This window comes from Phaethon aethereus, assembly GCF_964289735.1.
Source record: "Phaethon aethereus genome assembly, chromosome: 2".
Taxonomy (NCBI): domain Eukaryota; kingdom Metazoa; phylum Chordata; class Aves; order Phaethontiformes; family Phaethontidae; genus Phaethon; species Phaethon aethereus.
In genome coordinates this window covers 18,345,601-18,372,196 of record NC_138582.1, presented here as the reverse complement: position 1 = coordinate 18,372,196, position 26,596 = coordinate 18,345,601, and the positions used below count along the sequence as shown (strand labels likewise).

At 39.8% G+C, this 26,596-nt stretch overlaps 1 protein-coding gene across 3 annotated transcripts in view; it reads right to left on the bottom strand.

Annotated features, from left to right (window-relative positions):
- CSMD3 (CUB and Sushi multiple domains 3) overlaps nucleotides 1-26,596 on the bottom strand; it is a gene marked incomplete at its 5' end in the record, with an annotated part of 769,714 nt that overhangs the window by 509,227 nt on the left and 233,891 nt on the right. For all 3 annotated transcript variants that reach the window (XM_081996335.1, XM_081996336.1, XM_081996337.1), the window contains one exon: nucleotides 15,777-15,889. In XM_081996335.1, the coding sequence (XP_081852461.1) occupies nucleotides 15,777-15,889 (113 nt within the window). The remainder of the gene's footprint in view (nucleotides 1-15,776; nucleotides 15,890-26,596) is intronic.

The window sequence follows — 26,596 nt, the reverse complement described above, 5'->3', positions numbered from 1 at the left end:
TGGGTCATACTCTTCTTGGAGGATTGTAGCAAGTGGAGCACTGCGAGACTTTATCCTGTGACCTGTCGTGTTTAATATCTTCATTGAAAACCATGATGATGTTATGGAGGTTTGCAGGTAACACCAAACTGGGGGGAATAAACCATATGTTTGAAAAGAGGCATGCCATCCAGAAGGACCGGAGACAATCTGGAGGAATGAGCCAACAAGAATTTTATGAAATTGAACACGGGCAAATTCAGCCCCTGGCAACAGGAAAGGCTGGGGTCTGACTGGTTGGGGAACAGCTCTGCTGAAAAGGCCCTGTGGGTCCTGGTGAGCCAGCAGCATGCCCTGGCCAACAGCATCTTGAACTGTATTAACAGAAACATGGCTGATACACTGATGGAAGGGATTATCCCCACCTCTATTTAGCACTTGTTTGTTCAGTATCCAGTTTGATGCTCACTGAAAGGAATTGGCTCTGGGAAGAAATTGTTGAACTGGAGTGAGTTTGGCAGGTGGTCCCCAAGATGATTGAGACTGGAGCACTTGTCCTGTGAGGAGGGGCTGAAGAATCTGGACTTGTTCACCCCAAAGAAGAGAACTTCAGGGGGGGCCTAAAAGGAGCCTTCCAATACATAATGGGGGCAGGAGGTGGGAGGACAAGAGGGAGGATATAAGTTGAAACAAGAGAAGTTCCAAGCAGCTGTAAGGATAAAATTTTACCCTGTGAGGACAGTCAAGATGTGAACAGATTCCCTGGAGATGTTACATAGTCTCCACCCTTGTCCTTTCCAAGGTAGAACTGGATAAATCCCTGAGCAAACTGGCTTTATCTCAATGCCCAGCTTCTTTTGAGTAGGAGGTTCCCTTCCAATCTGAATTATCCTGTGGTTACCTAAGATACTTCTTAGGTAACTTAAATTTTGTATGTGATTCACAAATCACCTTCTAACTTCTTCAAATTTGTTATAGAAAGGAATTATAGCCAACTCTGCACGACACTATTCTTAACAGATCCTCAGTCCACTCTATTCATTGCAAAAAACGCCTTGTTGACCCAGACTTTTCTGGTAAGTTTCAGCTATTTCATGGCAGGAAGGAACATATTCACAGTCGTGCAGTGGAATTTGAGGACACTGGCAGAACAATTTTGAACAGTTCTCTCCACATACACCGTCTTATACCTGCCACCATTTATACTGGCTACCTGTTCAAGCCAATTTTTCTCAACTAGCAGAGATTAAATTCCAACCAGGTTATGCATTATACAAGAAGTTTTCTTACCCATTAAGTCATAACTGTTCAACAGATTCCCTTCAGGTTCAATCCTCTTATTACTGTTTGTCTTCTCACCTAAATCTTTTCCTCACAGTCCCTCACTTTCCGCTAATCACTTTACTTGGCTCTCTTTCTCTTACATATTCCTTTCAATTAAGAACCCTCAGCCAACATTCTTTGGGTTCCTGATATAAACATTTCTTTTCAGCCTTCCTTTTTTTCTCTCCTAATCCTAGTTCTGAACCTCCATATCTCAATTGACATGTAAATTTCTTCTCACCAGTCATGGACAAAGCTTTGTAAATTAGGTGACATTCAGGAAAAGTCATGGGGCATGCTAATAACCTCAAAACTTATGAGTTTTCTGAAAAAAATAATATTGGAATTGAAAATGCATAAAACAATGTGAATTGGGCTTATTTCATTTTTGGAAAAGTTAAACTTAGTGTTAATATTGATACAGGATTCAGAAAAAAAAAAGACATCTTAAAACCAAGCAAGTATAATATTTTTTTTTAAATCACTCTTAGAAGATGCTACAAACGCTTTAATATTCATGTGGCTATTCTACAGTTTTGGCAATTTTCAAACAGAAACAGAGAAGGTATGACCAACATGGTCCTCAGAAGGCTTTATCAAGTTTTCTTTCAAATATGAATGTCACTGAAATTCGACATAATGAAGATTTAAAGAAATTACATAATTGAGAATCTCTTTGGTGCAGGCTAGTGATTTTACAGATTAAAAAATTCCACATATAATAATGTTCACTAGTATGCAAGGTTTATTTCCTCAGCTGCATTTAAATGAAAACACTGTTAAAGAGACGTATATGTTTAATTGATTTCCAGGTGATGTGAATAGGAAAAAAAAAGTTAAACTCTTTCAGCTTTCCGGTACAGTACACAAATAAAACAGTACATATATTGAATTACAAAAAGATGTGTTGACTGGAACCATGGTGGAGAAAGCATAGCTGGAAACTGACCAGGTAGTTCAGAAAATTCTCACATTTCTTACTTGGAGTATAATTCATTAAAATATTAACTTTTCATTGAATGGTTTTAACTCCTTATTTATTATGGAGTTTGGGTGATGCTTTGCAAAAAACATTTTTCTGGAATTAGATAATATTAGATTTAGTTCTGAAAGGTAAAACGAAATGTCCTCCACATTACCTATACAAGGATTAGTAAAAAACGTAGTATCTTATTTGACACTCAGTAATATCTTCTGACAAAACTTATTAAATGTGGCACTTCCATATTCCAGAACAGAATTTTGGATTTAATTTTTCCATTGGAAAAAGAATTACTTTCCTATTTTTACGCAGGAGACAATTCAGCATATTACTCATTCTTCATGTATATACTGTATATATATGTGATTAGAATGTTCACAAAAAATAAAGGAGGGAGAAACATTTAAAAGAGAAAAGAAATTATATTTCGTATAATTTATGACTCATAGAATCACAGAATCACAGAATCATTAAGGTTGGAAAAGACCTTCAAGATCATCAAGTCCAACCATTACCCAACACCACCATGACCACTAAACTATGTCCCGAAGGGCAACATCCATATTTTTTTTGAATACTTCCAGAGATAGAATACTTCCACCACCTCCCTGGGAAGCCTGTTCCAATGCTTGACCACTCTCTCCATAAAGAAATTTTTCCTAATATCCAATCTAAACCTCCTCTGGTCCAACTTGAGGCCATTTCCTCTCGTCCTATCGCTAGTTACTTGGGAAAAGAGACCAACACCTACGTCGCCATAACCCCCTTTCAGGTAGTTGTAGAGAGTGATAAGGTCTCCCCTCAGCCTCCTCTTCTCCAGACTGAACAAGCCCAGTTCCCTCAGCTGCTCTTCATAAGACTTGTGCTCCAGACCCCTCACCAGCTTCATTGACTTTCCTGGACATGCTTGAGCACCTCAACATCCTTCTTGTAGTGAGAGGCCCAAAACTGAACACAGGATTCGAGGTGTGGCCTCACCAGTGCTGAGTACAGGAGTACAATCACTTCCCTCCTCCTTCTGGCCACACTCTTTCTGATACAAGCCAGGATGCTGTTGGCTGCCTTGGCCACCTGGGCACACTGCTGGCTCATATTCAGCCGGCTGTCAACCAGCACCCCCAGGTCCTTTTCTGCCGAACAGCTCTCCAGCCACTCCTCCCCAAGCCTGTAGCGTTGCATGGGGTTGTTGTGGCCCAAGTGCAGGACCCAGCACTTGGCCTTATTAAACCTCAGGCAATTGACCTCTACCCATCGATCCAGCCTGTCCAGATCCCTCTGCAGAGCCCTCCTACCCTCCAGCACATCAACACTACCACCCAACTTGGTGTCATCTGCAAACTTACTGAGGGAGCACTCGATTCCCTCATCCAGATCATCAATAAAGATATTAAACAAGACTGGCCCCAGAACCAAGCCCTCGGGAACACCACTTCTGACCGGCCGCCAGCCAGATTTAACGCCGTTCACCACAACTCTCTGGGCTCGGCCATCCAGCCAGTTCCTCACCCAGCAAAGAGTAAACCTTTCTAAGCCACAAGCCACCAGTTTCTCCAGGAGAATGCTGTCGGAGATGCTGTCAAAGGCTTTACTAAAGTCCAGGTAGACAACATCCACAGCCTTTCCCTCATCCACTAGGTGGGTCACCTGGTCCTAGAAGGAGATCAGGTTGGTCAAGCAGGACCTGCCTTTCATGAACCTATGCTGGCTGGGCCTGATCCCTTGGTTGTCCTGCACATGCCCTGTGAGCACTCTCAAGATGAACAGCTCCATGGTCTTCCCCTGCATGGAGGTCAGTCTGACAGGCCTGTAGTTCCCGGGATCTTCCTTCCGGCCTTTCTTGCAGATGGGAGTCACATTGTCAAGCCTCCAGTCTTCTGGGACCTCCCCTGTCAACCAGGACTGCTGGTACATGATGGAGAGTGGCTTGGCAAGCTCCTCTGCCAGCTCTCTCAGTACTCTTGGGTGGACACCATCAGGCCCCATAGACTTGTGGGTGTCCACGTGGCTTAACAGGTCCTTAACTGTTTCTTGCTGGATTATGGGCGGGTTATTGTGCTCTCCATCCCTGTCTTCCAGCTCAGGGAGCTGAATACCCTGTGGATACCTGGACTGGCAATTAAATACTGAGGCAAAGAAGGCATTAAGTACCTCAACCTCGTCCTCATCCTTGGTGACAATGTTCCCCGCCATATCCAGTAAGGGATGGAGATTCTCCTTGCCTCTCTTTTTGTTGTTAATGTATTTGTAGAAGCATTTTTTGTTATCCTTTATGACTCTATGACTCAACACATAGGTATCTAATTCATACAATTAAAGTTAAAACTAAATAATTAACTTTATCCTCAAGGATACGAGGATATGATTTCCATCAAAAGTGCAAGTGTTCTCAAGCAACTGAACAACAAACAAACAACTCTGTCTTTAGACCAAAGAGAAGAAATAGAAACAGAGACAAGACATAATTCTGCATAACTATGTATGCATTCTGATTAGAAAGTACATGGGAAACTCAATTATGAGGCAAGACACAGAAAAAGTCTCACATTCAGTTACGTAATTATCTAGTTCTCTACATCTGGATGTTGTTTTCTCCTCAAAATGACCTCTTTTATTGTGTGGGTGTTACCTAAAGGCACAAAAAAAAAGCTCCAGAAAGAAAAATTACATCCTAGAATTACAGAGATTTGAAAATGCTGGGTGGGAGAGGACAGATGGAAGGAAATGTGAGTAAAACATCCAGCAGAAATATGTCTGATGTCACTGACAGTATTTATTTTGATGAGATGCATCCCAGAGTCCTGAGGGAACTGGCGGATGTAGTTCCCAAGCCACTCCCCATGATATTTAAGAAGTCATGTCAGTCAGAGGAAGTCCCTGGAGACTGGAAAAAGGGAAACATTGCACCCATTTTTAAAAAGGGTAGCAAGGAGGAACCTGGGAACTACCAACCTGTCAGACTCACCTCTCTGCCTGGGAAGATCATGGAACAGATCCTACTAGAAGCTCTGCTAAGGTACATGGAAGACAGGAAGGTGATTGGAGACAGCCAGCATGGCTTTACCAAGGGCAAGTCCTGCCTGACAAACATAGTGTCCTTCTAAGATGGAGTGACCATGTCAGTGGACAAGGGAAGAGCTATGGATGTCATCTCTCTGGACTTCTTTAAGGCCTTTGACATGGTTCCCCACAACATCCTTCTCTCAACATTGGAAAGATATGGATTTGATGGGTGGACTGTGGGTGGACTGTTGGGTGGATGATAAATTGGTTGGATGGTTACATCCAAAGGGTAGCAGTCAATGGCTCAATGTCCAGATAGAGGTGGCTGACAAGTGGTGTCCCTCAGGCGTCCCTACTGGGACCAGTAGTCTTTAATGTCTTCATCAGTGACATAGACAGTGGGATCAAGTGCACCCTCAGCAAGTTTGCAGATGACACCAGGCTGAGTGATGCAGTTGACACGCCTGATGCCATCTAGAGGGACCTGGACAAGCTCGAGGAATGTGCCAGTGTGATCCTTATGAGGTTCAGCAAGGCCAAGTGCAGGGTCCTGCACCTGAGTCGAGTCAAATCCCCGGTATCAATACAGGTTGGGGATGAATGGATCAAAAACAACCCTGCCGAGAAGGACTTGGGGGTCCTGGTGGAGGAAAAGCTGGACATGAGCCGGCAATGTGCGCTCACAGCCCACAAGGCCAACCATATCCTGTTCTGCATCCAAAGCAGTGTGGCCAGCAGGTCGATGGAGGGGATTGTGCCTCTGTACTCCGCTCTGGTGAGACCCCACCTGGACTCCTGCATCCAGCTCTGGAGCCCTCAGCACAAAAAGGACATGGACCTGTTGGAGCGGGTCCAGAGGAGGGCCACAAAAATAATCACAGGGATGGAACGCCTCCCCCATGAAGAAAGGTTTCCAGTACTTCAAGGGGGCTTATAAGAAAGATGGGGATAGACTTTTTAGCAGGGCCTGTAGCAATAGGACAAAGGGCAATGGTTTTAAACTAAGAGAGAGTAGATTCAGACTAGATATGAACAAGAAATTTTTCACATTGAGGATGGCAAAACACTGGCACAAGTTACCCAGAGAGGTGGTAGATGCCCTGTGCCTGGAAACATTCAAGGCCAGGTTGGACGGGGCTCTGAGCAACCTGTTCAAGCTGAAGATGTCCCTGTTCATTGCAGGGGGAGTTGGGCTATTTGACCTTTAAAGGTCCCTTCTACCCCAAATTATTCTATGATTCTATGATTTTAACATTTAAATATATTTTCCAAAGTTAACCAGTCCAATTTTTTTCCTTTGGTTTCCAGTAAACTTCATAATGGTCAAAGCTTTTAAAATACTAACTGGAATGTCTTATCACTCTCTATTATAGTGAATTAATTTTCACTGCAAAAAAAATAAGTCACCTAATGACAAAGCCCAAGCATATTATGGGAGCATTTGAATGTCAACATTTTTCAAAGCGGAAACAAAGTGTTCTAACACTTTATCTCAATACCACTAAATATTCTGAATATAAACAAGTGTTTTGTCCTAGGTTTTTCCCCCAGTTTTATCATCTTGACTTGAACAGATCATCAGTGCAATATATTATGCTGTTTGGTGGTCATGAAGCATACAGATATACATGTTAATGTATTAATGTTTTGACGTTATCAAAATGAAGTATTCTGAAGGTCTTACAAACTCTACAGTTTATGTACTGTTATTAAAAGAAATTCACTGCCAGAAAATATTTATGTGCATAATTAATTTTTCTTTAATTTTAGTTGATTTCTTTAGAGGATGGCTTTTAAGAATTTATATATTTTTATATATAGTTTATATAAATATGCTTATATATTAGATGTAGTTATATACATTTGAAAATATTTTATATATATTCGCATATATGTGAATAGGATCATTAAAACTACTCTAGTTTTTAAATACTTTTTTTTTTCCTTTCCATAAACCAGAACTTATGGATTTTATAGTCTGAATATACCATTTTCCTGGGGTTTTTTATCATTGTTTGAAATGTTTTTAAATTTAATTTCTAAATTTCTGAACTTTCAACAAAACTAAAGTAAAGAAAATTCTTTCTAAGTATTACTTAAAATGAAATAAAGAGTAATTCAGTACATTTTTTCTCTTCTACAGAAGAGATAGAATTACTTACAATTACTCACTTAGAATTACAGTAGTTCATAAAACATTGTCATATGTTCTTTTGTAAACAATGAACAGAAATGTGTACCATAGTAAATTAAGTAGAAACATATTAAAATGTTTGAATGCACCTAAAACATTAGAATTTTTCCCTTAAGCATGAAAATAAGAAGGCACATCTGCTAAATCATTAAAAAATGGGAAAGACTCTTTAGTGCATCACAACGTTTATTTCAGAAGTAAATTACAATCCATCAATTCAAACACTAGCACAGACTACCATGTTTTCATATTTCCCAGTTCTATTGACTTTTTTAATGAATTATATGTTGGTTTTGGCTGGGATAGAGTTAATTTTCTTCCTAATAGCTGTTATAATGTTGTGTTTTGGATTCAGTATAAGAATAATGTTGATAAATTATTATACACACACTGATGTTTGTAGTTGTTGCTAAGTAGTTGAGTGCTTATACTAAGGACTTTTCAGCTTCCCATGCTCTGCCAGCAGGGAGGTGCACAAGAAGCTGGAATGCAGCACAGCCAGGACAGCCGATCCAGACTGTACAAAAGGGTACTACCTACCCTATGATGTCATGCTCAGTATACAAAACTGAAGTTGCCCAGGGCGACACAAATTGCTGACTGGGGACAGGCTATCAATCACCGAGTGGTGAGCAATTGTTTCATTGTGCATCACTTGGTTTTGTATATGCCTTTATCAGGAATATTATTATTATCTTTATTGTTGTTGATGTTATTGTTGTTGCTATTATTTCCTTTTTCTTTGCTGTCCTATTAAACTGTTTATCTCAACTCATGAGGTTTTTTTCCTATTTCCTCCCCATCCCACCCTGGAGGGGAGTGAGTGAGCAAGCAGCTGTGTGGTGCTTAGTTGCCAGCTGGGATCAAACCATGACAATGATGATATTACTTGAAATAGAAAAAAATTTATTAAAATTTTAAAAACAGATCTTTCTGGATCACAACTAACTTAATTAACCATCAAGAATGGTGTTATTAAAATAATAATATTCTAAAAATAAGTACTTTTAAATGAGGGAGGGTCAACAAAATGCAGCAATTTTTCTCCTTTCTGACTTTACTACAGCAAAATCGATGTCATTCTGTGCACTGTCATTGTGTGGATGTATAGTTGTGAACAAAAGACATCTCAAGAGTGCAAAAGTGAAAAATCATCTATTCAGAAAATATAAATCATCATAAGATGAAGTGGAGCTAAAAGACCCATGAGGATGCAAATCTGCTAAAAACATTTACTTGTGTGACAATGTATGCAATTTAAGATTTTTTAATGTCTGGAGGCAAAAAACCAAAAATCTGCTGAGAAGCTCTTGCAATTTCCTTTCATTCTATGAAGAGAGGGTTCATTTTTTCTCCATACATTGCAAAATCAGGTAGTAATTTGGGCTGTTTTGACAATAGGAGTACAAGGTCTGAAAAGTCACAGATATATAATACTGAGAACTAAATATCTCTCTAAAAAAAAATAAATTTGTCAGCTGTCAAATAAATTACCAATGCAACCAGCAACTTATTTACACTGCCTTAAGCAGAAGCAGGCATAGCCCTTATTTAAGTAGCAGACTTCTACAGATGTGGCATAAGTGATGTAGCACCTTAATTTCTCCCAGGGAATCATCTCAAGATCCTGTACGTGTGCTGGTAGTAAAAAGCCATGTGACTAGGCACATTAGGTGAGATTCAACCTGAGATTAAGACACCTACATCTGCACGTCTACAGCCACACTAGGTTTATAATAAGTGGTAATAATAAATGGTAATCTATTTATTAATAGATTATAATTCTATTATAATAATAAATTATAATAAATGGTAATCTATTCAGTGAAGCCAGTGGAATGTAGCATTTTGATTAATCTAAAAGTGCACACCTTGAACAGGACAAACCAGCTGCCTATATGCTGTTTATTGTCATTTTAGGTGTTTTTCCCTGTCTTGTAGTTTCTGTGCCAGAATGGCGTGGTGTCCTGTAAGTTCTCATTTGCCAACACCATGCAGATGCCTCATTTACTTGAGAGAACCTCTACCCAACCCCTATCACGTGGTCAGCTGAACAGCTCTGTAACCTGCACTGACAGGATTAGCGAGGTACAGGGAAGATTTAGTTGCCTCTACATAGTCTGGGTTGGTGCAATTTTGATACTTGTACTTTTGATACAATTTGATAGAGATAACATACGGCTTTGCAACACCTTGGTTTGTCTGCCAGAAGAGCCTCTACACTTCTGCCACTGCCATAAAGATAACTTGGATACCTTAGGTTATTTCATATGTCAGTGCATATATATTCATGTACAGCTGAACTGTGCCCCACAGCTCCCCAACTTTAGTGGGTATTTAGATACTTACAGGTGTCTAAACCTACAGGTTACAATACAGAGACATTGACATTTTGGTGTCTGGGAGCTGAATCTCACCTAAGGCTTTGTTACAACTGCTGAATCTTCTGGTAGTAGTATTGTGTACAGTTCATTGCAACGTATGGAATGAATGACATTGCAGCAGATCAGGAATGGATGACAAATTCTGTTTAAATTGTTAGATATTCTGAAAAAAAGTGATGCAGTTCCCCTTCTGGCCACTCTAACCATGATGTTCTGAGGCAGCTTAGTATTACTTACTTTTGTTCTTTACCTGATTGCCAATTGCTTCAAATTCTCTGTCCAAGCAAAACCAATAAAAAAAAAACTAACAAAACTCTAACTCTATAAATCATTTCTGAATGCAGATACATTTCTATTCATGTATAAAATGACAGAAATAAAAAGAAAAGAACAATGGAGAATCAAGCAAAGGGAAAAGATTTCAATGTCAGTTTTCCCCACATTACATCACACATTGAAAGTGTTGCCATTTATCTAACTTCAGGTCTACATAGTTGGCTGTCAAGAATTAATCAGAGTAACTATTTGCATGCTTTTCCACATGAGCATGACAGCTAATTTTTATCCTATTCTGAAAAGCTCATGGATATATTTCATCTCTTCATCTGTATTTTCCTATAAGCAAAGATTATTAATGGAAGGCAGATCCAACTGTGCACTCAATGAACATTATTTGATACTATTTTGTTCATAGAAGTATTAGTTTGTACATGGCTTAAACAGAGGTAAAGGAAGGGGGAAAGGAAGCAAAAGCAGTTAAGAAATGGATTTTACAAGTGAAATAAACAGCAGGTATAGGGCTATTCTATTCTAACCTTCTAGAACTTTAAAAGGAGGAGAGAGGGAGGGAGGGAGGGAGAGAGAATGGTTGCTGGATCTCAAAAGATAGCAAAGTTACAGATTTTTAAACTAATGTTTATCAGAAAATGAAGATTTTTCCAAAAGCCTTTCAGAGTCCAGGATGCTTGACATAAAGAATATTGAAGTTTGTGTATACCAGCCTGTAAGACTGGAAGCTGTGAAGCTAACTTAATCCCTTCTGTCTGCTTAGATAATATTATGGATTCATACATAAGTGATGGATTGCAGAGTAGCCAACAGAAAGCAGCAGGCAAAAGGAATTTTTAAAGGAACTGTGAATGGATGGCGTAAAAAAGCATGACTAATTTTAGAACAGCAAAAGAGGATTTCCCGTGCCAAGAAACATTGAAGCAGCTTCAGGAAGACCCAAAGAAGCTTTGGTTCTGCTTCAGCCAACAATTTCTAACCCAAAAGCAGTTTTAACAAAGCAGTAATGACAGAAGACATCAAGGGAAAGAACCCCCAGTGAATAGAAAGAAGTGCTGAAACAAGGGTGATCAAACAAGCAAGAATAAGCATGTCTTCCACAACCTGAATAGGGAAACATTTTGGTTCTCTTCTAATTGACGCATGTCACTTTGATTATCATTTACCAACATCTTTTAAATATTGTATAATTCAATATATATTGTGAATTAAAATGACTATTTAAATAAATTAATACCCATAACCTGCAAGACAATGTACTTATATGAAGCTGAGAGTGTCATGTACCTCTGTAAATTTCATTTGTTCTGTATAAGCCAATTTAAACACTTTCACAGGTGTTTGCAAGACTGAAGCCTTAAACAGAAAATTAGGCAAAATATGATAATTAATGAAATTAAAAGGATGTTTACAAGAGATTATGTAATACCCTAGGTTTTCTGTTGGGTATTTTTTTAGTATGCAGCTAGATTTTAATACTTTGTGTTACCACAGTAGCTTTAGATAGTACACTGAAGCTAGGCCATGTGAGGCTTGTGAAAAAGAATCTTGAAAAAACAACTTTCATAAGTTTAAAAAAACAGAAGAGAAAAAGATTTAGGTATTTCATATCATGCCTAAAAATGACCATAATTTTTTTAAATTTTCTTTTGTTTGAATAAAACAATGAACAAAGATTTTAACAGGTTGTAATTGGTTTATATGGCAGGAGTTTTGTAGCAGGGGGTGGAGAGGCTGCACATGTGACCTCTGTGATGGGAAGTCGGGAGCTGCCCCATGCTGGTCACAGCTGGTTCCAGCTGGGTCTGTAATGGACCCACCACAGGACACAACTGAGACAATCATCAGAATTTGTGCCATCTCTGTAAAAATGTATTTAAGAAAAGGCAGTAAAGTGTGAGAGAAAGGACCAAGGACAGAACAGGAGTGCTCCATTACAGAGCTAGTAACACCCTCAAAAGAACTGCAGCCCCTAAATAACCCACACTGGAGCAGGTTCTCCCCCTAAGGAACTGTGGCCTATGGTCAACCCACATCAGAACAGAGGAAATAAGTAAGAAGGAAGGAACAGCAGAAGAAAAGAATGAGAAACAAGGAGAAACAAGAAGTAGCAGAAAGAAACTCCTGTACCTTGACCTGAACCTCCTGCACTGCCCATCATATCAGCAAAGAGACAAAGTGTAATCTGTGGTGGAGTAGATAGAGGAAGGGGAAGGAGAGGTGTCTGGAATGAAGTTAGGCCTGTGAAAGGGGAGAGAAAAGGTGTTTTCCCAATTTGTTTAAATACTTTTCTTTGTTTCCCAACACCATGTGGTGTGTTGACCTTTGCTGGATGCCAGGTGCCACGAAGCATCTCTATCACTCCCCTCCTCTGCAGAACAGGGGAGAGAAAATAAGATGGAAAAAAACACCTAGGTCAAGATAAAGGCAATTTAATAAAGCAAAGTCAAAAACCACACATGGAAGCAAAGAAAAACAAAATATTTATTCGCTACTTCCCATCAGCAGGCAATGTCCTGCCATGTCCTGGGAAGCAGGGCTTCATCAACCGGAAGACAAACGTCGTAAAAAATTAATGCCCTCCCCCTTGCCCCCTTCCTTTCTCTTAGCTTTTATTGCTGAGCTGACATTATATGGTATGGAATATCCCTTTGGCCAGTTTGGGTCAGGTGTCCAGGCTGTGTCCCCTCCCAAGATCTTGCCCAAAGCCAGCCTACTGGGAGTGGGGGAAATGTTGGAGAGACAGCCTTGATGCTGTGCAAGCACTGCCCAGCAGTAGCGAAAACACTGGTGTGTTGTCAACACCGTTCTAGCTACCAATACAAAGCACAGCACTATGAGGGCTGCTACGGGGAAAATTAACTCCATCTCAGCCAGACCCAACACACACCCAAATCAGTAATTAAATATTTTAAGTTAACACTGTTTTGCCCAGGACAGTAGTTAATGAGTGATTTTCCCTGCCCTCATTTCAACCGATGAGTTTTCTCACTCTTGTTCTTTTTTTTCTGCCCTGTTCCACCGCAGGGATGGAATGGGGAAGTGGCTGGGGGGTGCCTCACTGCTACGCAGGGTGAAACCACCACCCAAATACACTAACACAAAATGTGCAGTTGTGCAAAAAATACCAGCAAGACAAAGGAGTGATTAGGTGAAAAGAGTACTGAAGTGCCAAACAGCGATGGAGTAAGAATTATGCAGTGTTCTGAATTTGGAAGTTCAGAATTTGGAAGAAGCTGGCAACAATAGACTAAAGAAAGTTGAAGTAGATGAAGTGGTAAGAAGATACTAATTCTGGTTATGGTGGTACTACTGTAGGAAATATTACGTTTCAAGGAGGGAAGTCAGAAAGAAGTTACAGTAATATCTATGTCAATGAAGCAAAGGAAAGAGCTGTTTTTTACAACAGTTAGTACAGTGATAATACAGACTATTGAAAGGATTAACAGACACTCCCTCAAAAGTGATGCAAAAATTAACCCCTGAAAAGAAAAACAGACACATGTATCTGTATTACATGGCCTTTGGAATCCTTTTTTTTAATCTTTATCAGTTATCTGCTTTTGTGACAACTTATGTCAGTGCATCAGTGAGATTGCTGTTAGAAAATGGACTTTATAAAAAGGCTTGAAGTAGTCTCTAACTGAAAAAATAAAGGCTTAAGTTCTTAATAAACTGAAATATTTAGTGTTGTACATTTTTGTTTTCTGTATATATAAAAGTTATTTAATATGTTTAATTTCCTCACACTCTCTCCTTTAGCCTACCACCCACCCAGAAACCACTCCTCTCTATTACCTGACAATGCATTTTTCCATTTTCTACTACCAAGGTTATTTTTTTATGATCATATCTGCTTGAGTATGCTCATTTAATGCTTTTACATGCTGAAATGATTTACTGCCTACATATTTTTTTTCAAAGAGTTGTAAAAGCTAATTTCTTCATTTTAAGCATGGTGGACTACTGCAGCATTTCACAACTTGGTACAGAGTACACTTCAACATACATTCAGGAATATACCATTAAAAATTAAATAAGCAAAACCAAAATAATAGTAAAAACCCCATAATGTAATCACTACAAACTTAGGCATTAAAGAGAAATAGAAGGCAAAAAGCATATTCAAATCTCTCACACCTACCATCTCGCATGTTTTACGTGACTTGCCGAAAAAACATTTTGAAACTAAACAAAAATCTGTTCTCTTTCATTACCTATTACCTCACACTTTCAGCAGGAATGCAAGTATGTGTGTCATCTGAGACACAGTTTGCTCTCCTTTTCTCGGTAGTTCAAAAATTAACATCTCAGTAATCCAAATTACTTCACATAAACCACCAAAATAGTTATCACATGGTTTCTCGGTTGTGGGGTAGGATTTAATAAAGTTTCTACCTGATATCTTTTAACAGTCCCATAAGCTAGCAATTTCTGCATAAAGAGTGCAGTTTATCATATTTGGTATGAAGGATACCATGCAAAAAATGAGTCAGTGCCTTTCATAAACAGTTACAGGAGCCCTGGAGCTACAGTAGGAAGGCTCCATTTACCTAAATTCACTCAGAATACACATTCCAGAACTTCTATGAACTCAGGAAGTCTAAATAGAGATATACGCTATTTCCTGAAATAATAATCAAATTTGCTCTGTTCTTGTATAAGAATATGTTATCTGAGGCAATCACACAAAGCTGCAAAAAGTTTAGTCCTAGTCTTTTGTTAGTTGCAATTTTTACATTAGTTGATTAATTTTATCAGATTCTGCAAACATTTATGTAGCTAATCTGTTCCTATGCCAAATTTCCTATAGAGAACTGTAAAAGAAACTCCTGAATTAAATCTCGTTCATGATTTTTTTCATCAGATAAATGGAAAAGCACAAAAGCACAAAAAGGGTTACTTGTTCCCTGAAGATCCATTGATACATTGTAGATATTGAAAAATATTATATACAGTAACACTTGTGAAAAAGCAGTCAGTATTACCATACACTAATGAAGCTCAGTTTTCATTAGCACTTCGTCATTATAATGACCTTATTCCAAATGGTGGTATTCCAAAGTTAATGCTTCAGATGCCTTCACCCTTACTCAAAATAATGCTTGTTCGTAAAAACAGTGGATAAGAATCTTACAGGTTAATTAAACCCTTAATAGCACAATGCATTCAGAAATAGGTAGAAAAGATAATAGTGATTAAATGCTACATTAGTAAATAGAAACTTACTCACTGTTTTACAAACATGACTTATACAGCCATAGAGACAAATACATATTTTAATGATAGAAACATTATTCCTGTACCTGCTACACAATATCCTTCCAAATATTAGGACCACTTTAAAAGCTAACTACTTGCACAGGGTAAAGTGAAACAGATATCTGCTGTAATTTTTTTATAACTGTATTTAGATACACTATATAATACACTACCCATACTCCCACATACTGTAATTTAATATAACAAGTTGCACAGCTGAATTTATCATTTATGCAAATACAAACTACATCTCTATGAGGATTTTTTTTTTAAATGGCCCTTCCCATTTTCTCTACAGCTTCAAACAATTTTTTTTCCCTTAACAAAAATAACTACAACAAAAAATGTGTTTCTTTGAATGTACCTTGGTAGTGAGCACTAAATCCACGGTATCGGTGATTGCTGTCAGTTACAAAATGTAGTCTGAGCCAGTTTTTGTTGCTGATAACTGGAGGAGGTATATTCATTCCAGAGAGCCTGAATTAAAACAAACAAATAAAAATTATTATTAAAAGATTAAAAAATTATCAGGGCTGAAGATCAGTACATTTTCATAAAGCTTTGATGCAGGTCTTATATGGAAAACAGTTTTTTTCAAACACACGTTCATTGTGGGATTTTTTATTTTTCAATTAATAATATGTTATGACAAGCAGGAAGAGACAAGATTGTCCACTCTGCATGACCAAGTGATGAGATACAAATCAGCACTAAACCAGAAACCACACAGGCACATTATTTGTCAGGCACAGCACTATCCTGATGCAAATACATGACACTTGGGTTAGAAAGAGCTTGTGTCTATCCAGGTCGGTTGACAGGTTAGGCAGAACACTGCTCTGGGCACCAGGAAAAGGATTGTACCCTGAGACTTTCATGTTCAAGATACAGAACAAGAGAGCTTAGGTTATGCAGGCCACCCCCTAAAGCTATAAGAGACACCTATTTTTCAAGAGTAAGTATTTTCCTAAATTCAGGGTACAAAGAAATAAGAAATACTCCACCACTTCAGTGACTCTGAAAATTAGTTATTAAAAGTACAAGAAGAGTAGAGAATTGTGGTGGATTGACCTCAACTAGCAGCCAAGGTCACACAGCTGCTCACTCCCGTCTTCACTCTTCAAAAGTCATTTTAATAAGAGGGGAGAAAATATCACAGCAAAAACAAGTGATACAAAGGCACTCATTCACCACATCCCACAAGTAGATCAATCAAGCCAGTCTCCAAGCAATGGCTACCCACCCCCCCAGCCCCTCTCCTCATTTTTATTTTTTTTTTCTGACCATGAAGTTATATGGTATGGAATATCCTTTTGGTCAGTTTGAGTCAGTTGTTTAGGTTTTGTCCCTTCCCAGCATCTTGTCTATCCCTGGCCTACTCACTCTGGAAACCGAGTAGGGGGAAAAAGAAAGCCTTGACACTGTGCAAGCACTGCTCAGCAATAGCCAAAACACTGCTGTGTTGTCAAGTCTGTTTTAGTCACAAAACCAAACCACAGCACCACATGGGTTTCTATGAAGAAAAGTAACTCCAAGCCACTATACCCAATATGCAACATTATCTGGATTTTTTGTTTATTTTTTAACATCATGACATTGCTCCACCTACTGTAGTCTTTCATCTTGACTTGCTCATTAGGAAGGTCTGAATTGGAGGTAATTTTTTTTTTAATTAGATGAGTTGTTTTAGTCAGAAAGAAGGTGAATAAGTTTAGATAATCAGTCCTTCCTTCAAGCCAATAATCCAAGATATATTTCTCACTAAAACCAGAAAGATAAGTCACATCTTCAGGATATCAACATAATTATCTAAGTCCTTCCATTTATTTGTAAACAAAGCTCTTCCTGTACTTAGAATAAAATACTAGCCAGCAAGTATACCCTTTTATGTTCAGACATTGCAGATTCCTCTTTTCCTATTTTGAGAAAAAGAAAAAAAGAAAGAAAAGAGAAGAAGTCTGTAATGAAACAGATCATAAAGTTATTCAGGCAATCCATAAGTGAGAGAATGAAGAGGTTCTGTTTTAGAAATTCCTTGCTTTTAAAAGGACTTTTAATTTAACCTTTGAAGTAGATTTGCAAACTGCAATAATGTCATTATCAATATTGTTATCGGCATTTTACAGACAGAGTAACTCATGCACAGAGAGAGGGAAAGCACCTTCAATCACCTAGCATACCAGCAACTAAAAGAAAATTGTACGAAAAAAAGTGCAAGTTCAGAGCTCTGACTTTTACAACCAAAATCAAATCAGCATTACCTAGTGAATGGCTGCATATAGCTTTTTGGAATGCAGTCTTCTCCTACCCTCCTTTATTCAGTTAGAAATTTTTGCTTTGAGTTTTCTTTAAAAAGGTGTGTTTTTCCTGTTTCAAGTAGAAAAAAAATTAATAGTTTGAAATGCCTTATCAAATAAAAAATAGGAAAAAATTTATACAGTGCTCTGGGCTGAAATAGTATTTTATATTTATTTTAGTGTTGTGTTTCTTTTCCAGCTGTCCTATGAAAATATTTGTAGTAAAGTCAGATGAAAATTATAATTTTAACAAATGCAAGCGATACCCTCAAAACTAAGAAAATTAAAAAAAAACAAACTGGCAGATATCAATAAGTAGTTTATATGGAATAATTTTGTCTTGTATAAAACTAATATTAGGGATTTCATTCATTCTTTCCCTTTAGTCTATTTTATTAAAAATGATATATCAAATAAGATGTGTGATAGCTTTGAAAATCATAACCAAAAAAACATGTTAACTATTCTATGGATTTCAAAAATTTCAATTAAAAATTTGACTAGAGATTTTGGTTTGGCTTGGAGACTATATTCTTAACCTTTAAGTTATAATCCTTTTACAATGACCAGTAGTCCATTTTTTTATGGTTTTATCACTTCAAAATTTTTCTGTGGTTGAGTAGCATAAGTACATTTGCAGATGTTGATGGCTGTATAGTATTCTTGTATTAGTACCTCTTTTTTGATGTCCCCCTATGCCTCTGCCCTACAGAATTGTCAGCCATTTCAGAATCACAGAATCACTAAGGTTGGAAAGGACCTTCAAGATCACCAAGTCCAACCATTAATCCAACGCCACCATGTTCCCTAAACCATGTCTTGAAGCACCACATCCACAAGTTTTTTGAACACTTCCAGAGATGGCGACTCCACCACCTCCCTGGGCAGCCTGTTCCAATGCCTGATCACCCTCTCCATGAAGAAATTTTTCCTAATATCCAATCTAAACCTCCCCTGGCATAACTTGAGGCCATTTCCTCTTGTCCTATCGCTGGTTACTTGGGAGAAGAGACCAGCGCCCTCGTCACCACAACCCCCTTTCAGGTAGTTCTAGAGAGCGAGAGCAATAAAACTTTCTGCATGAGTCTGTAAATATACCACTCCAAGGAATAATGGTTTCATACTAGAAAGTTTGCAGATGACACCAGGCTGAGTGGTATGGTTGACACATCCAGAGGGAACTGGACAAGCTTGAGGAATGGGCCTGCTTGAACTTTATGAGGTTCAAAAATGCCAAGGACAGGGTCATGTGCCTGGGTCAGGGCAACCCCTGGTATCAGTACATGCTGGGGGATGAAGGGACTGGGAGCAGCCCTGCCAAGAAGGACTTGGAGGTCCTGGTGGATAAAAAGCTGGACATGAGCCGGCAATGTGCGCTCACAGCCCAGAAGGCCAGCTGTATCCTGTTCTGCATCCAAAGCAGTATGGCCAGCAGGTCGAGGGAGGTGATTCTGCCCCTCTACTCCGCTCTGGTGAGACCCCACCTGGAGTCCTGCGACCAGCTCTGGAGCCCTCAGCACAGGGAAGACATGGACCTGTTGGAGCGGGTCCAGAGGAGGCCACAAAAATGTTCAGAGCACCTCTCCTGTGAGGACAGGCTGATAGAGTTGGGGTTGTTCAACGTGGAGAAGAGAAGGCTCCCAGGAGACCTCCTTGCAGCCTTTCAGTACTTAAAGGGTCTTCTAAGAAAGATGGGGACAGACATTTTAGCAGGGCCTGTTTCAACAGGACAATGTGTAAAGGTTTTAAAGTAAAACAAGGGTAATGGTTTTAAATTAAAACATGGTAGATTTGGACTAGATATAAGGAAGAAATTTTTCACAATGAGGGTGGTGAAACAGTGGCAGCAAGTTGCCCAGAGAGGTGGTAGATGCCCCATGCCTGGAAATATTCAGGGTCAGGTTGGACGGGGCTCTGAGCAGCCTGTTCGAGTTGCAGAAGCCCCTGCTCATTGCTGGGGCTGGCTTGGGCTAGATGACCTTTAAAGGTCCCTTCCAACCCAAACTATTTTATGATCCTATGAAAGTCTAGATATTCTGTGTAGTCATCTGAGAGGCTCAAGCCAGTAATACTATACCTAATACAAACTATGCAAAACATAATCAGAAACACTACTTACATTGTCTCTTGAGGTTTTATTTTTTAAAAAAAACAATATATATTGACAATTAAGAAATTACAGCACTTATCCTGAAAATTGAACATATCAGTTTACCCTTTGCTTCAGACAAAGGAGTGGGAACCCAAAAATGTGTCTTAATGTTCATCATCCTCAAGACAAGATGACATGTAAAGAGAAAGGCTGTTTCAATACAAATATGTATATTTATTTGTGTGCACTTCCTACCATTCATAGAAGGAAAGAAGGAAAATGAAAAATATTCTATCCTGCAAAGGTTAGAATGTAGGCAGAAGACACAAAAAGGAATCCTCAGCTCTTCAACTCTCTTCCAAGATTATTTATGCTTTTTTGACACCCAAGTTCCCCCATAAATCTGGATTTTAGTAGTAATTTTTAGTGGTCAGCCTCTGGCAGAGAGACTTTCCAGTTCTGAAGAGCCACATTAATCATTTATCTAAGCAGAGCATGCTTTTTGGTTTGTGCTAGTAGGGGAAAGACTTATTTTTATTTCAATTAATTGTTCTCATTTATTTATCATTTTATTATCAAGTAATTCTAATATCAAATTAGTATTTGTCATATGAAATTTTGACAGTCTGTAAGAGCTATAGAAATTTTCATTCTAGTGAAATCTTTAATTAAAGCCAAAGCAGCAGTCTGCTTGTATCACTTTTCGGCCAGTCAGCTGCTTAGCTGTTTCGCCAGCTTGTTAGCCTCATGCTACTTTGCTGCATGGCTACCAGGCTAGCAATGGGCTCCCTAACCACCAGGTTATTCAGCTATTGGGCTTGGTGGGCCTCTCCACTACTGATTTGCCACCCAGTCAGTACATAGTTACATACAATACTGGTATCCAGAATTTAATTTTAAAAAAGCTCCCAAAACACATTAATTTCCTTTTCTGATTAGCTTTACTATATGAACTGTTCTAGCTAGCTATTAAATTGCATTTGCACATTGCTCTGTACTGACTAAAGTGAAAACAGCACTGTAACATGTATTCAGTGTAAGAGGCAGAAGCTTACACCTTTTGATTAGAAAACATAACATCTTTCTGCATTATCACTATGAATTTCAGCATGAAACTCACTTTCTAACATCCATGAAGTGACTTAAGTTGTTACAAATACCTTTTTACAAATGTAAGAAGTATACTTTAGTTTGATGCTTGGTTTTTGAAAAGTAGAGGTTTAATTAGCTGTCCTTTTTTGGTACAGCTATTTTTCAGTATAGAACTGTTACCTAATGATGCAAGACAAATAGATCTTTTATTTAAATTCTTATCCTGTAATTAATTGTTAAGCAATACAGAGGCAAAAACCTTTCACTGCTTACATATTTGAGAATAAACTTACTACTGGAAGAGGTCTTACTGACCAATTGAAACAAAAATAAGACTGTAAAACCATTACCTAGCACCTATTTTGACTAGTATATCTTCTGCCTATAATAAGGTTTCTCTTTAATAATCACAAAAACATGAAAAATAAGCTACAAGTTTATTGTCTAAGGCATTAGAAAACTTCACCTTCATGGTAAAAGACTAGTTCTATTTTTAAAATAGCTAATATTTAATTAAATTTACCTATCAGATACATTATTCATTAACACATCTATCCTTGACAGCTATGGGTTATACATCAGATGATTCTAACTAAGCACATGCCGATAACTGCTGAGTTCTAACTAAATTCACAGTTCCTAAAATCTGAACTTTATAGTTCATGATTACTATGGGATTGTTCCCAGAAAGTAGATTTGCAAGCTGACAGAATTTATAATGGCAACTGGCAAAAAAATGATTGCTTATTCTGGTCATATAACTGTCCCTTTTCTCACATCAATTTATCTTCTCAGGAGATTATAAAGCTGTTCACCATTACCATAATACATTGGCAGTCTAACCTACTTCTGTGTCAGCTACTATTCCAAGCATAGATACACTGCGTCATCTACAACGTTTTCCTAAAATTCAAAGAAAAGCACCATATCTACCATAAAGGAAATGCAGCTGGCTCATCTTTTTTTATAGTTCAAAAGATGTAGCTCCCCCCGCAAACCACACAGAATTCTGCATAGCAAATTCAAGTCACGTATCATAGGCTTCCCTTCTGCAGTTGTCTTTCATAAATTCCTAGAAATGTTCATGCGGAATCTTCAGATCATTGGTTGTGAATCAGAATTTAAAGTATCTCATCACTATGTGTAGTCAACAACATTTACATTAGATAGTTTGTTACCTAGTGTAAAATGTATTTGGAAAAAAAAGTGCTTACTGAAATAATGCACCTTTGTTGCTAATCAAGGTATTAGTAAAAGTGAAAGGCTATGCATGTATACGTGTCATCTTTGCATTTTACTTGGTTTGAGATTGGGTAAATCACAGTTTACAGAAGAAATAATGCACTAACATTTTTGAGAATCAAAATTTTATTCTTTTTGCACTTGATTACATCGTGCCTCCATACCCTTCTTTTCTGGTCTATTTAGGAGGTAGTTTTCAAAAATAACACTGATTTAGGCTAATTCTGATCCAGTAAAGTCAATCAGTATTTTATTCTCCCTCAAAAATCTAACACGTAATTCCCACCTTATGTTGCAAAGTGGAATTCAGGGTTGGTTTGTTTGGGTTTTTTAATAGCATAGTGGACATCCTCCATTTCCTCCAGAGACACAGTGACATATCATAAAATACTGTACATTTACTTTAACATTTGAAACGCACAGTGACAGCTACATATAATCTTGTCTATAGACAAGTAGTTTAAAAATCCCTATCTTGTTCATGTACCAAACTAGCTTTAATTACAAAAAATCTTCTAAAAATATAGTTCTTATAAACATAAATTAAACCAGAAAGAACTGTCTTTTTCTTTAAAGAGGAGCAGAATCACCTCCCTTGACCTGCTGGCCATACTGCTTTGGATGCAGACCAGGATATAGTTGGCTGCCTGAGCTGCGAGTGCACATTGCGGGCTCATGTCTAGCTTTTCATCCCCCAAGTCCTTCTTGGCAGGGCTGCTCCAAATCTCTTCAGCACCCAGTCTGTACTGATACCAGGGGTTGCCCCGACCCAGGTGCAGGATCCTACACCTGGCCTTGCTGAAACTCGTGATGTTCACACCGGCACATTCCTCAAGCTTGTCCAGGTCCCTCTGGGTGGCATCCCATCCCTCAGGCATGTCAGCCACACCACTCAACTTATCACTGAACTTGGTGTCATTTGCAAACTTTCTGAGGGTGCACTTGATCCCACTGCCTATGTCATTGATGAAGATATTAAAGAATACTGGTCCCAGTATTGACCCCTGAGGGACACCACTCATCATCAGTCCCATCTGGACATTGAGTCATTGGCCACCATCGCACCCTTTGGATGCGACCGCCAAACCAATTCCTCATCCACCCAACAGTCCACCCATCAAATCGATATCTCTCCAATTTGGAGAGAAGGATGTGTTGGGGGACACTGTCAAAGGTCTTACGGAAGTCCAGATAGATGACATCCATGGTTCTTCCCTTGCCCAGTGATATGGTCACTCCATTCTAGAAGGCCACTAGGTTGGTCAGGCAGGATTTGCCATTGGTGAAGCAATTCTGGATGCCTTGAATCACCTCCATGTGCCTTAGCAAAACTTCTAGGAGGATCTGTTCCTTGACCTGCCCAGGTGCAGAGGTGAGGTTGACATGATGGTAGTTCCCAGGGTCGTCCTCACTACCCTTTTTAAAAATGGGTACAATGTTTCCCTTTTTCCAGTCTCCAAGGTCTTCAGCTGACTGCCCTGACTTTTCAAATATCATGGGGAGTGGCTTGGGAACTACATTTGCCAATTCCCTCAGGACTTTGGAATGCATCTGGTCATGTCACATTGACTTGTATGTTTTGTTTCCTCAGGTCTCTCGAACCTGATCTGCTCTGACAGTGGGAGGGAATTTGATTCTCCAGTCCCCGTCTTGCAGTCCATCCCCTCAAGAGGTGTGGGAAGACACTTCCAGTGAAGCCTGAGGCAAGAGGGTTTTTGAGTACCTCAGTCTTCTCGTCCATTGTTACCAGTCTGCCAGTCTTGCTCATCAGGGGTTGTATGCTTTTTTTGATCTTCCTTTTCTGGCTGATGTACCTATAGAACCCCTTCTTATTATTCTTTGCATCTCTTGGGAAGTTCAGCTCTGGCCATGCCCTGGCCTTCCTGACCCCATCCCTACACAACTGGGCAATGTCCCTTTTCTCTTCCCAGGATATGTGACCCTGCTTGCACTGCCTCTGTATTTCCTTCTTGCCCTTTAGTTTATCCATCAGGTCTCCACTCAGCCCTGCTGGTCTCTTGCTTTCCTTTCCTGATTTCTTACACCTGGGAATCGAGAGCTCTTGCACTCTAAGGAAAACCTCCTTAAAGATCTGCCAGATCTGTTGTGCTCCCTTATCCCTGAGGGCACTTTCCCAGGGGGTCCTACTGACTAACTCCTTGAAGAGCTAGAAGTGTGCTTTCCTAAATTTCAGGGTCCTGACTTTACTCTTCACTTTCTCCATATCCCTCAGCACTGCAAACTCCACCAGTGTATAGTAGGTCTCTGATTCTTACCCGTACGCTTTCAACCTTCTCGTGGTTATTCTTCAGAGACAGCTCCTCACACTCTATCCATTACTTGATTTAGAGGGCAATGCCTCAGCCCTTCCTTCTCACCTGTCCCTTCTGAACAGCCTGTAACCATCAATAGCAGCACTCTAGTCATGGGATTTGTCCCACCGAGTTTCAGTAATGGCAACCAGGTCATAACTTTCTAGCAGCGTGGCGGCTTCCAACTCCTCCTGTTTGTTGCTCATGCTGTGTGCATTGGTGTAAAGGTTCTTCATCTGGGCTGTCAGCCCTGTCACTTTCTTTGAGGAACATCCCTTAATTCCTTTGAAGTCTTTCACTGGTGTTTCCCTGTTGCATCCTATTACCTCAGGTGCCCCTTGCTCATCTCTGTAAGTCTTCTGATGTGCTACAGTGTAGCCAGCATGTCTCAGAGCAAGAAGCCAAGGGCCCTTAATAACACCCCATCCCTCTAAACTTGGTGTGTCATCCCCAGGCTTTCACAGGCAAACCTGATACTATCCTACTCCCTCTTCAAGTCTAGTTTAAAGCCCTGCCAATATGCCCTGCTAGCTGGTGAGCAAAAACCCTCTTCCCACTTTGAGAAAGGTTAATCCCATACACTGCTAGCAAGCCAGGTGCCAGGTAGACCATCCCATTATTGAAAAACCCAAAATTGTGGCAGTAGCACCAGCCATGGGGCCACGTATTAATAGACTGGGCCCATCTGTTTCTTCCTATGTCAGTGCCCACACCCGGAAGGAGAGAGGAAAAAGTAACCTGTGCACCAGAATTCCTTACCAACCTTCCCAAGGCCCTGAAGTCTCTTTTGATCACTCTTGGACTATGCATCGTGGTTTCATTGCATGGAAGAGCATTAATGAGTAATAGTCCGGAGGCTGTACCAGACTAGAAGTTTCCTAGTGATGTCCTTAACCTGGGCCCCAGGGAGGCAGCAGACTTCCCTAAGAGAAGGTCTATCTGGCATATTGGACCTTCAGTTCCCCTCGGAAGGGAGTCACCTACAGTGATAACCCATTTTTTCTTCCTAGTGGGGGTGGTCGTGATGTACGAGGGTAGGCCTTTCTGACCATGGAAACACCTCTAGTGTAGATGGATTGTCACCTACATCATCCATGGACTGGCTTTCCACATCCTTATACCTGTTGTACAGAGGTACCTGAGGAGGCAAGGTGGGCAAAGAGGGGGTTTGCTTGCCACCCGAAATGTGGAGTTTCCTCCATTAATTCCTTTCCTTTAAGCTACTGCATTCAGCCTGATGGGGTGAGGATACAGGATCCCCTTGATCTTGTATTTTTTCTGGTGGCTGTTCCTATTTCTGTCTCACGGAGGGCAGAGCATAGTTCCATGAGTCCCTCTCTTTCTCAGACTCCCTGATGCTCCTTAACCTTTCTAATTCCTCTTGTAGCTCTGCCACCAGGCTGAACAGGTCATCCACCTGGTCACACCTCACACCGCTGTTCTTACAACTGACATCAGTTACCAGTGAGAGGCTCTGACACTCTGCAGCCTGCGGCCTGGATGACTGCATGTTTTCATGAGACGTTTGTCTCGGTTGCTAACAGCCATTCTGGCAGACATGGCTTTCCTCTGAGTGGTTATCATAGCTCAGTTCCTTCTGAGAGGGTGATGACCACCAACTAAACTCACCTCTTGAGCTGGTAGGGTGAGTATACCCTTCTTACATGCCCTTCTGTGTGAACTGCTGTGTGAACTTCCATGTCACGCCCTGGCTGACACGCCACGCTCTGTTTGCCTGCTCTGTTGGCAGTGTTCCTGATCACTGGCACTCTCCAGGCTGCTTTTTATAGGTGTGGGAGTGGGCCACCATTGCTCTGGCAATGCCCAGGCCTCGTGAGCATCTCTCACAAGAGCTGCCAGGTCCTGGCAGGTCTCTCCACTGCCCTGGCATTTCCCTGCCTCAGGAAACCCCCCTGTGCACCAAGATCTGCTGCTCCACTGTAGATAGGGCCAGTTCCGGAGCAGCTCCCCTCAGTGACATTCCTCACAAGCCAGGATAGTCACAGAAATAGAATTCAACAAAAAAAGAATTTGAGGTCAATACCCCATCTATAAACACTGCTGAAATCCATTCTAATACTACCAAATCCTTAGGCTGACACAGACTTATATCTTTGCATAACTCTGTGCATACATAGGTCTCATCACT